At 36.6% G+C, this 13,111-nt stretch overlaps 1 protein-coding gene across 1 annotated transcript in view; it reads right to left on the reverse strand.

Annotated features, from left to right (window-relative positions):
• Positions 1–967: 967 nt before the first annotated feature.
• Positions 968–13,111, reverse strand: part of NXPH1 (neurexophilin 1) — a 58,267-nt gene continuing 46,123 nt past the window's right edge. The window contains exon 2 of the mRNA XM_017848578.1: positions 968–2,924. Within this exon, the coding sequence (XP_017704067.1) occupies positions 2,163–2,924 (762 nt within the window). The 3' untranslated portion in view covers positions 968–2,162. The remainder of the gene's footprint in view (positions 2,925–13,111) is intronic.

Here is a 13,111-nt window from a genome sequence, read left to right on the forward strand (position 1 = left end):
CAGTAGCCAGGACTCATTAAGCTCTTATTGCCTATTGTGCCAGAGACGCTGTTCTGACAGTAGCTTCTAAATTCCATGGTAAATTAATTAATATATTGATATAAATGGTCATCTAGATATTTTGCAGCATTTCAAGAAATGGACATTTAACAGAGTAATGGGTGTTCGATTTGCAGTTGACTCTCGTTAATCAAATCGGCTAGTGAGTTCTCACTTTAGAACTCTGTGGTTTTGTTTCTCTTGCTGTACTTCTATTATTTTCTATATGAAAACGGACTTATTTCTAAGTACCATGAGGGGAAGATAATGAATTTGTGTTCTTAATTTGACATCTTTTGTTAACCTCTGAAACACTTCAAGTTCCGATTCCTAATTCGTGGCTTTAGAAATTGATCACCTCACATATTTTTTCATCTGGTTATTTTGCTGAGATTGTGTACAGCAATTATTTTTTAAAATAAAGTTAATGTCCATAAACAATGTTATATATATACATATATATCCAATCTGCTATAGGTAAATTGAGCATTGAAGCCCTCCAATGTTATCACAATTTCTTCAGTTGAGTTGAGTTATTACAGTATAATCAGGAAAATTCAGCCACAATCTTCAGGCATCTTGACTCTTTTAAAGCAAAAAGAATGCCTTCACTTCTTTTCTTCTGCTAAATAAAGACTGGTCAGGAAATAATTCAACTACATATAATTAATTTAGGAGACCTCAATTATCTCCTTATGTTCATTGATTTTTGGTATTCTTGAATAGCATGACAGCAAACCAAAAATGTGTGCGATTCTATATGCCACAAATTCCCCAGGGTTCAGATTGAAACTCTTAAGTTGCTTTGACTAGGCAACTAACAGCAGTTTAGATAGTTCTGTACAAATTTAGAGATGCAAAGCCATGACCATATTCCAGCACATTCTTCTTGTCAGAACCATTTAAATCACCATCTTACACAAGTACATATTGAAACTCAACTTTAAGTGTTTTATTTTTATGTACATTTCATTTTGTCCAGAAATAAAATATCTAAATACAGACAGACTGTAATGTTGTATATGTATAGCTTTCAACAATACTTGATCTGAATAAATGCTCTGTACATTAAGTTTGTCTTTTTAATGGAGTTCACAGCTACATTGATAAAATGAATTCCTCATATCCTTTTTTCTTAACCAATAACAAGCAGAGAGACAAGTACAAGTTAATATTAATAAGCAGCTCAAATAACACTTGGTTAAACTATGTACAATACAAACCATTCATACAAATGAAGACTAGGATATTGAATTTGTTACAATATGTGTAGTAAAGATAAGACAGACACTTATAACTTACATGGTGTCTGCCAGGCATTTCCCTTCTTATATAATGATCAGAACTTATTTTAAGCAGCTTTAGCTGGTCTCAACTTCACAAAAGTCCAATGATTGGTGATGAAAGTTGTTATACCAATGTCTGCCCACATGTAAATTCCAAATGTTTGCTCATCTTTACTGAGAACAGGCCCCTTTCATAGAAAAAAAGAGCCATCTTGGACCACCTTGAATGTGCCTACTGTATGCTGGAAAGAAGTTACTATATTTTGTTGTGTTTGTAAAATAAAGAATACTGAGCTCTAAAGACACATTTTTCCATTTTAACAAGCAGATACTCCTACAGTAGTATTTACCAGTACAGCTACTCCAAGCAGTAGGAATGCATGAGTGGGGATTATTGATTAGCATGTACTCAAGACTTTAAAAGAGATTTCCATAACAGCAAGTGTTAGAAACATTCTCCGTCTAGTTAATCCTTCTGTTTGATGATAGTTGATCCCTGAACCATTATGAGTCAGACAATGAAAGCCCTCTCAACAGGAATCACGATAGATGCAAGCTGAAATGTGCATGACAGTGTGTTTGTGTACCTCTATATGTGAGAGCATGTCTTCAGGTGTGACTTCAAAACCTGTGATGATTTACAATTATACTGAGGGATGAAGCTGACTGGGCAGAAATTACATCAGATTGTTTTCCACTAGTGTATTTGCAGCCAGTTGACAAGAGCAGCAGTGTAGACACATTCCAGGCAACAGATGTGACCTTCTTCTTTGAGGTATCAGCCCTGTCATATGACCTTTAATTCCTCAGGCTTTAGTCTCACCCCCATGTTCACCTTCATCCCGAGGGGAAGTAAGGTGTGTCACTGTGGTAGTTGTAGTCAGGGCACACTTTCTGTACCAGTTTATAATCTGTACTATAAAAGGAAATGTAAATACAGATCACCTTAAAGGGCTTGGAGCAGAGCCAGGATACATGACTTTGGGTCTGCTCCTGGTAACAGGTTTTTGAAGGGTCATAATTGCAGAGTGTGTTCTTGGTAGCCTTGTCAACCTTTTCATATTCAATGCGACAATTGAAAGACTTGGAATCTTTGGCATCAATCACAGTTTGTTGTGCCAAGTCAAATTCCACGATTTTTGTAGGGGGTACCAAGCTGACAGATACATTCCCTTGACCAGTTGAATTATGCCTGAAATAAACACTAAATGTTCCATTGCCGTGATCTACAATTTTCCCAGTTATCAACAGGTTCAGCTTCACTGTTTTGATGTTGGAATGAAAATCGCCCCATCCAAACATTTTCTTAAACTTGCCCGTTTTAACAATGGGCCTTCTCTTGGCCCTGGGTCGAGGCTCTTGAAGGTCTGTGGAGTTCCTCAGCCAGTCCCAGAGGTCTTGCTCAGAATAAGGTTCTGGGGTGTCATATCTCAGGTCCAAATCTGTATCGTTCTCTTTGCCACGAAAAGTCTGTGACAAGAGTCGGCTGATAGACAAGTCTTTGCCGCTTTCTGTCCATATATGCTTTAGTGTGGATTTGCCGCTTCCTGATTTCAGAAGTTCTGACTTTCCACCATTCGTTAAATTGGCACATGTGACCTGAAAACAGAACAGAAAAATGGCATTTACATCTCTGCATCTGAGAAGAACACCGAATGCATAGATCCAAGCCTTCTCTGAGTCTCAGAATTAAATAATTACACTTCTTTTTTAAAAAGCACCGCATCTGAGAAGAACACCCAAAGCACAGATTCAAGCCCCCTTTCCCAGAGTCTCAGAATTAAATAATTACATTTTAAAAGCACCATCAGCATCTGGCCAATATTTATTAATATGTGATAAAATACTTCTATTTTTGTATAACAATGGAAGAAGGGAGATGTGGGTGGAAAAACTACTAAATATGACCTAAAAATTATATAAAACCATTGGTTAATGGAAGAAAAGGCCACCCAGCATGAATAAAGCAAAATGAATTCAAATATAAACCAAACTAATTACTTCTTAGCACAAAAATCCAAACTTTTGAAATCAAATTTTATAAATCATTACATTCTTTTTCTATTTCAAAGTTACCCTAAGCTTTAAAACTGTATGATTCTCTGGACACATAGAGGAAGACAGCACACTCCAGAGCCTGTTGAAGGGTGGAGTGGTGAGGGGAGGCAACTTAGAGAACGGGTCAATAGGTGAAGCAAAACACCATGGCAAATGTATACTTAGGTAACAAACCTGCATATTCTGCACATGTATCCCATTTTTTAGAAGAAATAAATATAAACTGTGTGATTCTCAGACATATGTCAACTGACACCCTTTAGACTATTTAGTTATCCATATTATAGTCATATTAGAAAAGTTAGTTTTGCAAAAGGACTCCACTATGTTTTAACTGATCAAAACAATGTTTACTACCACCTATAAATAAGCAAGGAATATATTGAATAAGACAATTTTTTACCTTGCAGGGCTTATCATGTGGTCTAGAAAAGTGACTTTTAGTAATTGTCAAGTCTAGAAAAACCAACAACATGCGGTCAATGACTGAGAGGTCACTTTAGGGTAGATTATGAGAGTCACATGCAGACACTGTTCTCCTAGGACTCCAAGATTATTTCTTAGGAAAGAATTTTATCTCAAACTGCACAGAGATACAGAAGAACCAGTGACCACAATGACCACATTGGCCTATAGTTAAAGCAGTAACTTCTTATCCTGACGTGGAAGAATCAAGGACAGGAGCTAACAGAACTAAAGACCCACAGGAACTAAAATAGCCAATACCAGTAAACCACTCAACATGCGGACTTGCTGTTTAAGGTACGGCTGTTGAATGGAGTCCCCAGCCACCCATTAAAAAGCCACATTTCACAATAAACTTATATTGCCGTGCCCCTGGAGAACCATTTCTGAGTCTTGTCTCAGATACCAGCCTGATTACTACTCGGCAGCTTCATTGGACCCTCCATTCTCCTTCCAAACTGTTCTTACAATGAATGGTCATTCCTGGAAAGCTTTTTAAAATTCAGGCCCATTAGGAATTATAACTGTGTTCCAGAGACACTTCCCTAGACTTAGCTGTGTGGGACTCATGTTAGGATACAAATGTGACCTGAAAATAGCATTTTAGTCAACCATTTGTTGCTGAAAGGATGTGTTCTCAATCTCTGGGGAGCAAGACCATAAATTTTAGAGCCAGACTCCCTGGAATTCCCTCCCAGCTCTGACACTGCCAACCTGTGTGCCCTTGGTCAAGTTACTTAAATTCCCTCTGCCTCTGTTTTCTGAATCTGGAAAATGTAGGCAATATGATATCTACTTCATAAGTTTGTGAGGATTGAATGAGTTAAAACAGGTAAAACCTTCAGGACAGTGGCTAGCATTTGGAGAGGGCTCAATAAATGTAGCTATTATTGTGAATACTAAGGTGATGTTTGAAGACAATTAGAGAAAGAACCCAAATAATACATATGGAGATCTTGTCTGGGAGAAGATTTTCCCAGGATTACACAGCCAAGTGCTTGGAATGTGTGTGTGGTGGGGTTGGGGGGCGGGGGGGAACGGGCTCCCCAGGGACATGGATGCAGAGAACCTTGGTCATCTAAACTAGAACAAAAGCTCTTAGATCTTGTAATCCTTCTTTTCAAGCCAGGAAGTAGTCTCCTCTTTGCCCTCTTCAAATTGAGGTAATGTGAGTGTAGTTGGACTATTCTCGCCACAGAAAGAATACCAGCTGAAGCTGTAATCTTCCTAATAATGCTGAGCTTAAAAACCCTGAAAGTTTGTCTCCATGAAAATTCATTGCATCTGAGATAACAGGCAACTTCATCATGCGTTCATATCCCGTGACAGCACCCTGAAAAGTCAAAACTGAAACTTTGAGTAGGTAACCAAAAAACTGTCAACTCTTTCAGGCTGCTAGCTTGAGTACAGTTACATCTGCTGTGATCCCCGAGGCAATGGTAATGGCTTCATGGAAAGATGCAGAGGGTCATTGTGTGCAGAGATGAAGGAAGAATAGATAACACTGACCAATGGAGAATTAGACTCTGGATTATTGTGGGGGCAAGGTCACATCTAAGAGAAACACAGACCAGACTCGTGTATACAGTCAGTCTTTTTAAAGTGTCAGCTACCCACAAAGAGCAAACACCCTGATGTGGAGTCAAATATGGCTATCAGATGGCCACTACTAGTCTTGAGGAAAATATAGGAAATTGAGAGAAGGTTATCTTTGCTGCCAACATTTTATTAGTTTTAAGTACTTCCCCTTCACTTTTGCTCAACCCTTGCTTTGCTATCTCTTCTTTCCCCTATGTACCCAAACTCTTTCCTGTTTACAGATTTTCTTCATACCAAAATATTATCCCAGAAATGGACTACATTCAAACAGTAGAAATGACTAATAACAGCAAAATGGTTGCTTTAGCACAAGCAATTTTTAATAAGAATTAAATATTAATTTCTAGTAGGATAAAGTTGAGAGGAAAAATATTCCTTGAGAGAAGAGGATTATGTATAGGAATATATAAGTTTTCTTAAGGAAAAAGCATTAAATTTCCAATCTATCCTGACAATAAAGCCATTGCATTAAGGAAAAAAATGCTTACTCTCACATCAAAAGTATAATCCCTTGCAGTTCCAGAGTTAGTATTTTCATTACAGTTATAAAGCTAATAAAACAACTACAGCTTTCCCACTAATTTTCTGAAGGTATTGCATTTCAGAAGATGCTGTTTTTCTATAACACAGAGTAGCTATAATGTAAAATTTAAAACTAACATTAATCAGTAAAAATAATACATACCTTTGGATTTGGGAGAGTGTGTGTGTTTTAATAAAATCTAATTGATTAAACATCTGAATCTGCACTTGCCTAGTTACATAAGCATTGCCCTTATCACAGTTCCTACATTTATGCCTCAGTATAAAACAAATACATGTGTATCCTCTTCTCTTGTTTTTGCCGGGAATTATATAGACAATTTCCCATTGTTTGTGTAGCAAAAAGAATAAATAAAGGCATGCATTTAGCAGTGACTTAGTACTTACATCTCAGCATAAGCACAGGGCTATACTGAGATGCTTTCATGATGCACTGGCTAATGAAGCAGTAATGAAATTATCCCAAAGAAGGAGGAGAAGAGGGATTTACAATTCAATTTACCAGTAGCATGGGGGAATGAAAGGAAAACATGGAAGTAGTGAATATGGTTTCAAGAAGGAAGAATCAATCTATTCAAAAAGATGCTAAGACTCCTCTGACAGGCAAACAAACCTCTGATTTTCAGGTAGAATAGAAAATGTTTAGTTCTAAATTATGTTATCCACAGCTGTAGTAATTATGAGCATGCACTCTGGAGTCAGACTGCCCGAATCCCAGTCCAGGCTCTGATCTTTTAACAGCTGTGAGATGTGGGCAAGTTACTTAACTTGTTTAAGTTTCACTGTTTCTCTCTTCTAGGGAATAGAAGAATAATATCAATCTTCTTCACAGGGCTGTTATGAGCATTAAATAGGGCACTCCATTTAAATTACTAAGGACAGTACCTGGAACACTGTTCAATATTAGTAGCCCTAGCTGTTGTCACCAGATATTTTTACCTCTGAATCTCACTACATAATATTTTATGTAAATTATTAATTTGTAATTGGATTTAAAAGCATAAAGCATTCTTGAAAGAAAATCTCCCTTCAATATAACCACAAGCTTAAAGCAAACAATTCAAAACAAAGCATGCTGTCGGGGAAAGCGGGAAGAAGAAAATGGAGAGAAAATGAGCATAAAGTTGTAATCAGGTTGAAATAAATTCTAAAGATCTGCTGTACAACATTGTACATATAGCCAGTACTGTATTTTACAGTTTAAAATTTTAAGAGGGTAGAACTCACATTAAGTGCTTATACCACAATAAAATATTTTTTTAAATTTATATTAAGGATAGCATCGATATATATTGAACTCTAAACAAACATGAATTGAAATGCTGAAAAGGAAAGAAAGCAAGCATTTATTTTTGAAAGTGCTGCTGTGACTATCTAAAAAAAATGGCAAGTAAAGTTAAGTGGTTGAACGCAAGTTAACAAAGGATGAGCATAAATTTAGCTATGAAATAGCTTAGCTTCCAAATGCAATGAATTATTTGCCTTCAGTGATATAATGGGAACGGCTTCAAGCGGTGCTGTCAGGAAGCCTCTCTGGAACATCTCAGTGTGGGTAAAGAATCAAAACAGGTTTCAGCTGTAATCATCATTAACACTGTCTTAAATATTCCTATTCCCTCAGTCCTTGCTTTTTACTTAGATTGGGAAGGGAGTAGGGCAATGTCTAAAAGAGAATGTAAATCTGGAAAAACCAGGAAGGTTCCTTAGCAAAGTCCCCAGAGCTGTTCAATACTAACAACTCCAATTTCTTTTGTCCTATTTACAAAATAGCTGTATCATGAGACTACATGAATATTGAATGGAATAAAGAAATGCAAACATAAATGGCACATGGTCCTGGCTCTCAAGAAGTTTATAATCTACTGGAGGCATCAATTAAGCCATCACAGTGTGATGCGACCAGCACTATGTGTAACATTCCGGCAGTCATCGTCAAAGTTGAAAGGTAGAGAAGGTATAACAAAAGAGATGATCCTTAGATGTAGCACATAAAAGAGGCTTGGTAGTCGAACAGCTAGTGCATGGGCCAGAGGAGTTCTTCCAAGAATAAAGAACAGGGCCGGGATGGTAGCTCACGCCTGTAATCCCAGCACTCTGGGAGGCGGAGGCAGGCAGATCAAGAGGTCAAGAGATCGAGATCATCCTGGCCAACACAGTGAAACCCGTCTCTACTAAAAATACAAAAAAAAAAAAAAAAAAAAAAAATTAGCTGGGCGTGGTGGCACGCACCTATAGTCCCAGCTACCAGGGAGGCAGAGACAGGAGAATCGCTTGAATCCGGGAAATGGAAGTTGCAGTGAGCCGAGATCGCACCACTGCACTCCAGCCTGGCAACAGAGCAAGACTCTGTCTCGCCGGGGGGGAGGGGGGGAAAGCAGACAGTTCAAAAGCACAGAGCAGAGAAAGGACACATCAAATGTAACAACGAAAAATAACTTGTTATTTTCTAACTAAAATTTTATATTCATAGACAAACATCTCTCTACTCCACCTAACCCCACCCCCAGTCTCTGGTATCCACATTTTACTCTGTTTTTATGAGTTCAACTTTTTTACACTCCACATATAAGTGATACCATGCTAAAACAGTAGATTTTAAACATTCTCACCACATACAAAAAATAAATATGTGAGATAATGCATATGGTAAATAGCTTGATTTAGCCATTCCACTATGTATACATATCTCATAGCCTTATACTGTACACCATAATTATATACAATTTTCACCTGTCAATAAAGAACGTGGAAAAAAAGAAAATAGCTTCTTACTGCTGAACCCTAGGGAGCATTACTTTAGAGGAGAAATAGAAGAGCTTGCCAAAAACGTGTAGAAGGTAGGCTAGGGCCAAATTGTAAGTGCTGCTGAGGCATTTAAACTTAATCTTACAGGAAACAGGGAGTCACTACATTTCATTTTGTTTTGTTTTTAAGTAGGTCATCCTGGCTCTAGAAGAATCGCTAAGTAGACATTGAAGGGTGATTTAACAGAGAGAGACCTTGAAGGAAGGGAGACTAGTTAAATAACTAATTGCCAATCCTTCATTTGAAAAAGAAGTGAACCTGAACCAAAGCAGTAGCAGAGAAAAAGAGGAAGAAATGATGGATCTAAGAGACAATTCAGAGGTAGGATTAATTCAGCTTGATGATTCTTGGCTAAATAAAAACATGAAAAGGTTGAGAAAGTGTGCTTGCATCTGTAAGGAAAACAGTAGTAACAAGTTGGCTGGAAAATAAAATTAAATCTCATAGAAATATTAGGAGTTGAAGTGCCTGTGGGAAGTCATTCTGGTGATGCCATCCACTAGGAAATTGGGAACAAGGATCTGAAGGTCTGGAGACATGAGAGGGATGGTGATGTTGATTTTGTATTATGAGTAGATGGTATTGTGCAAGTAACGTGTGGTAATAAAGAAGTATGCTAAGAATACCTTTAAAAATGTTAGCACTTTGAGGACAGGCAGAAGAGGAGCCAGGTTGATCATCAGAAGTGGTAAGGACTATGGCATAAAGATGATTACAAAAAAACAAACAAACAAAAAACCCTGACAACTTCTAATTAATCCAATTTCAAAAAGGCAAAGCATGTGAAACTTTTTCTAAAAACATTTTCTATATTATAATGAAAACACCAAATATACTTCCTGAGTATAATTTTCCCTGTCAAAAGTGGCCAATGCCCATTCCAAGGGGGACCTTGCTCTCTAGTTCAATGATACCATTTGCACAAATTTTATGTGTCTCATTGTTTTAGGAACATTGAGAAATAAAGATTCTTAACGTAAGTGTATGCATTTCAAAATGCATGATTCTTTTGAGACTATATAAAAATAGGAGCAAAGACAAGGGTCATTTTCTTCAGCCTTAAACAAAGACCAAGTTTAGATCTAATATCAAAGAGCATACCTGGGACACAACCTGAGTTTGGGGCTAGAGCAAAAAAACTACCATCGGATGGTGGAAGTGTGAGCACATGAAGAGTTTCCACACTTTGGCCGGGCGCGGTGGCTCACGCCTGTAATCCCAGCACTTTGGGAGGCCGGGGCGGGCAGATCACGAGGTCAGGAGATAAGACCATCCTGGCTAACACAGTGAAACCCCATCTCTACTGAAAATACAAAAAAAATTGGCAGGGCGTGGTAGCGGGTGCCTGTAGTCCCAGCTACTCGGGAGGCTGAGGCAGGAGAATGGTGTGAACCCGGGAGGCGGAGCTTGCAGTGAGCCGAGATTGCGCCACTGCACTCCAGCCTGGGCCACAGAGGGAGACTCTGTATCAAAAAAAAAAAAAGAGTTGCCACACTTTGCTCTAGCTCCTCCTCTACATGTCTTGGGACCATAATTACACACTGCTTGTTCTAATATCATCTTATAACAGGTTTATAGTAATAATGTCAATATATTATCTTTGAAAACATTGTTGAAAGACACCATTTGGGGGGGAAAACCACTTCTCGACTTCACTCCCACTTCAACTATTCTGGCCTTACATGACAAAATGTTTACTTCCTTATATAAACAATCTTCAACTAGAAGTATCTCCAAACATTTGTATACCTCTTTTTATAAATGAGAAATGAGATGTTTTAACTTTTGCCAACCTGCATGTTTTACTGTTGATCTATATTAGTATTCAATATAAACAATCTCAAGATTGCTTTGAAAATTTTATATTTATTTCACCAAATGTATGAACACAAAAAAAAATATTAAAAAAAAAAAAACTATTGCTTAAGCAGCATTGCTCATCAGTGAATAAGTAACCAACAAACTAGCATTGCTCTATAATTACAACTTCATTTTAGTGGTTTATGGCTACCTATGTTGAATACATGTTGCATAATATTGACTACTCTTGGGTACGGGGACACTGTATCCCTGACATTGTAATTAGCACTTTACATATGGCATTGCATTACATTTAGACCACACACACGCACACACTCACTAACTCTGAGGTCAATACCAAAGTCTTCAGCTTACTGAAGAGATATGGAAACTCAAATAGCGTTTTTCCAAGATAACTACTGGTAAGTTACTTTTTCCTATTCCATAGCATATATCCTTTATTTTTAAACAGTCATTTTAATAATGAAAAGTTTTTATTGTATATAAAATATTTTATTTTATTTTAAAATATTTACATAAAATAAATTTAATTATTGCTTTATTAAAGCATGTAAACATTTATAGGAGATTCTTATAAAATAAAATGTAAAATATTTTCTTCATCATCAACCCCTGCTCCCTCGCAATCCCACCCCCTCACCCCCCACAAAGGTAAAACCTGTTCAAATTTTAGTATATATTGCTCCTATTTTCATTCTTTTTCATATATAAATATCTTACATACACGGTATCATATTTTGCAATTAACAAAATATCTTAGAGAAACATCTCTGCTAGCATATTCAGATATATGACCTGTATTTTATTAACTAAACATTCTACAATACACATCACCTTTACTTTAAACTTAAGTATAGATAGAATTCTATATTATGAATATGCCATATTTTTACATTTTATATATGTTTTGTCTGATAGATCCTTAATTATTACATTGTTTCATAGCCAGGTTACACAATTACTATTTTAGCCTTGATTCCATTGTTTTCTTTGTTCATTGCTGTTTCAGATATCCCACTCCTCTCTCTCTTGTTGAATTTTCATTTTTCTGGGTGTATATATTTGTATGATTACTTTAAAAGAAGTTCATATAGGATAAAATGAGTTGTTCATACCCAAGAGTGTCTTTACTGACCGTAGACTTACATGGATAATAGTATTCCTTCATCTTTTAATTTGTTTTCCTTTATTTTCTCTCTGCAAAATTTTAGAATGTTCTCTATCTCAGGCACTCTGAATCTTACAAGATAGATTACATGGTGCCCATGTTTTCACTAGACCCTTTCTTAACTAGTTTAGAGAAAGGTAGGCAGCTATTTATAGATGTGTTAGACTCTTTTTCATACAATTATCTCAAGAGTTTAGTTTCCCAAGACTATAGTCTTAAGAATCTTTGAGGGACATTCTTTCTATTTTATGCCATGTGTATCTTGGCAAAAGATATACTCTAGCATAGAGTAAGCACTTAATAAATTTCCTGTATGGTTCATATTCTTAGTTACATCTATTTTAATAGTGAATGTTAATTAACAATCAATATTTTAGGGGGACACATGGCACTCAGAGATTCCTTTCTTACAAATTTAGAGCCTGTATTTTATTGATAATACCCAAAGTACCTGCATTTTACATAAGCCAGAGGAAAGAAGTTAGTGTTTAAATACATCAAAAATACATTCCTTCCTGTAAATCAAAACAACGGTGATATATCACCTCACACCTGTCAGCATAAATATTATGAAAAGGTCAAACAATAATCAGTGTTGATGATGATGTGCAGAAGGGGAACAGTTGTACACTGTGGATGGGATTATAAGATGGTAGACAGATTATGGAAAGCAATATGGAGATTCCTCAAAAACTACAAATAGAACTACCATTTGATTCAGCAATCCCACTTCTGAGTTTATATCCAAAGAAAATGAAATCAGGGTCTCAAAAAATCTGCATTTTATGTTCATTGCAGCATTATTCACAATTGCTAAGATAGGGACCTAAGTGTCCATCAAGGGATGAATGGAAAAAGAAGATATGAGCTATATAATGAATGAGAAATATGCATAATGGATGAGAAAATTATTCAGCCTTAAGAAAGAAGGAAATCCTGTCATTTGTGGCAACATGGATGAACGTAGAAGACATTGTGCTAAGTAAAATAAGCCAGATAACAGAAACAAATACTGCATGATCTCACTTGCATGTGGAATCCAAATAAGTGGAACTCAGAAACAGAGTAGACTGGTATTTGCCAGAGGCTAGGGAATGGAGGAAATTGAAAGATGTTGGTTAAAGGATACAAACATTTGATTATATGATGAGTAAGTTCTGGAGTTCTAATGTACAACATGGTGACTACAGTTATTAACAATGTATTCTATACTTGAAATTTCCCAAGAGAGTAGCAAAGTTCTCACTATATACACACACAAAAATGGTAACTATGTGAGGTAATGGATATTTTAATTAGCTTAGTTGTGGTAATCATTTCACAGTGT

This window comes from Rhinopithecus bieti, unplaced genomic scaffold, assembly GCF_001698545.2.
Source record: "Rhinopithecus bieti isolate Rb0 unplaced genomic scaffold, ASM169854v2 scaffold_30888, whole genome shotgun sequence".
In the NCBI taxonomy this organism is placed as follows: domain Eukaryota; kingdom Metazoa; phylum Chordata; class Mammalia; order Primates; family Cercopithecidae; genus Rhinopithecus; species Rhinopithecus bieti.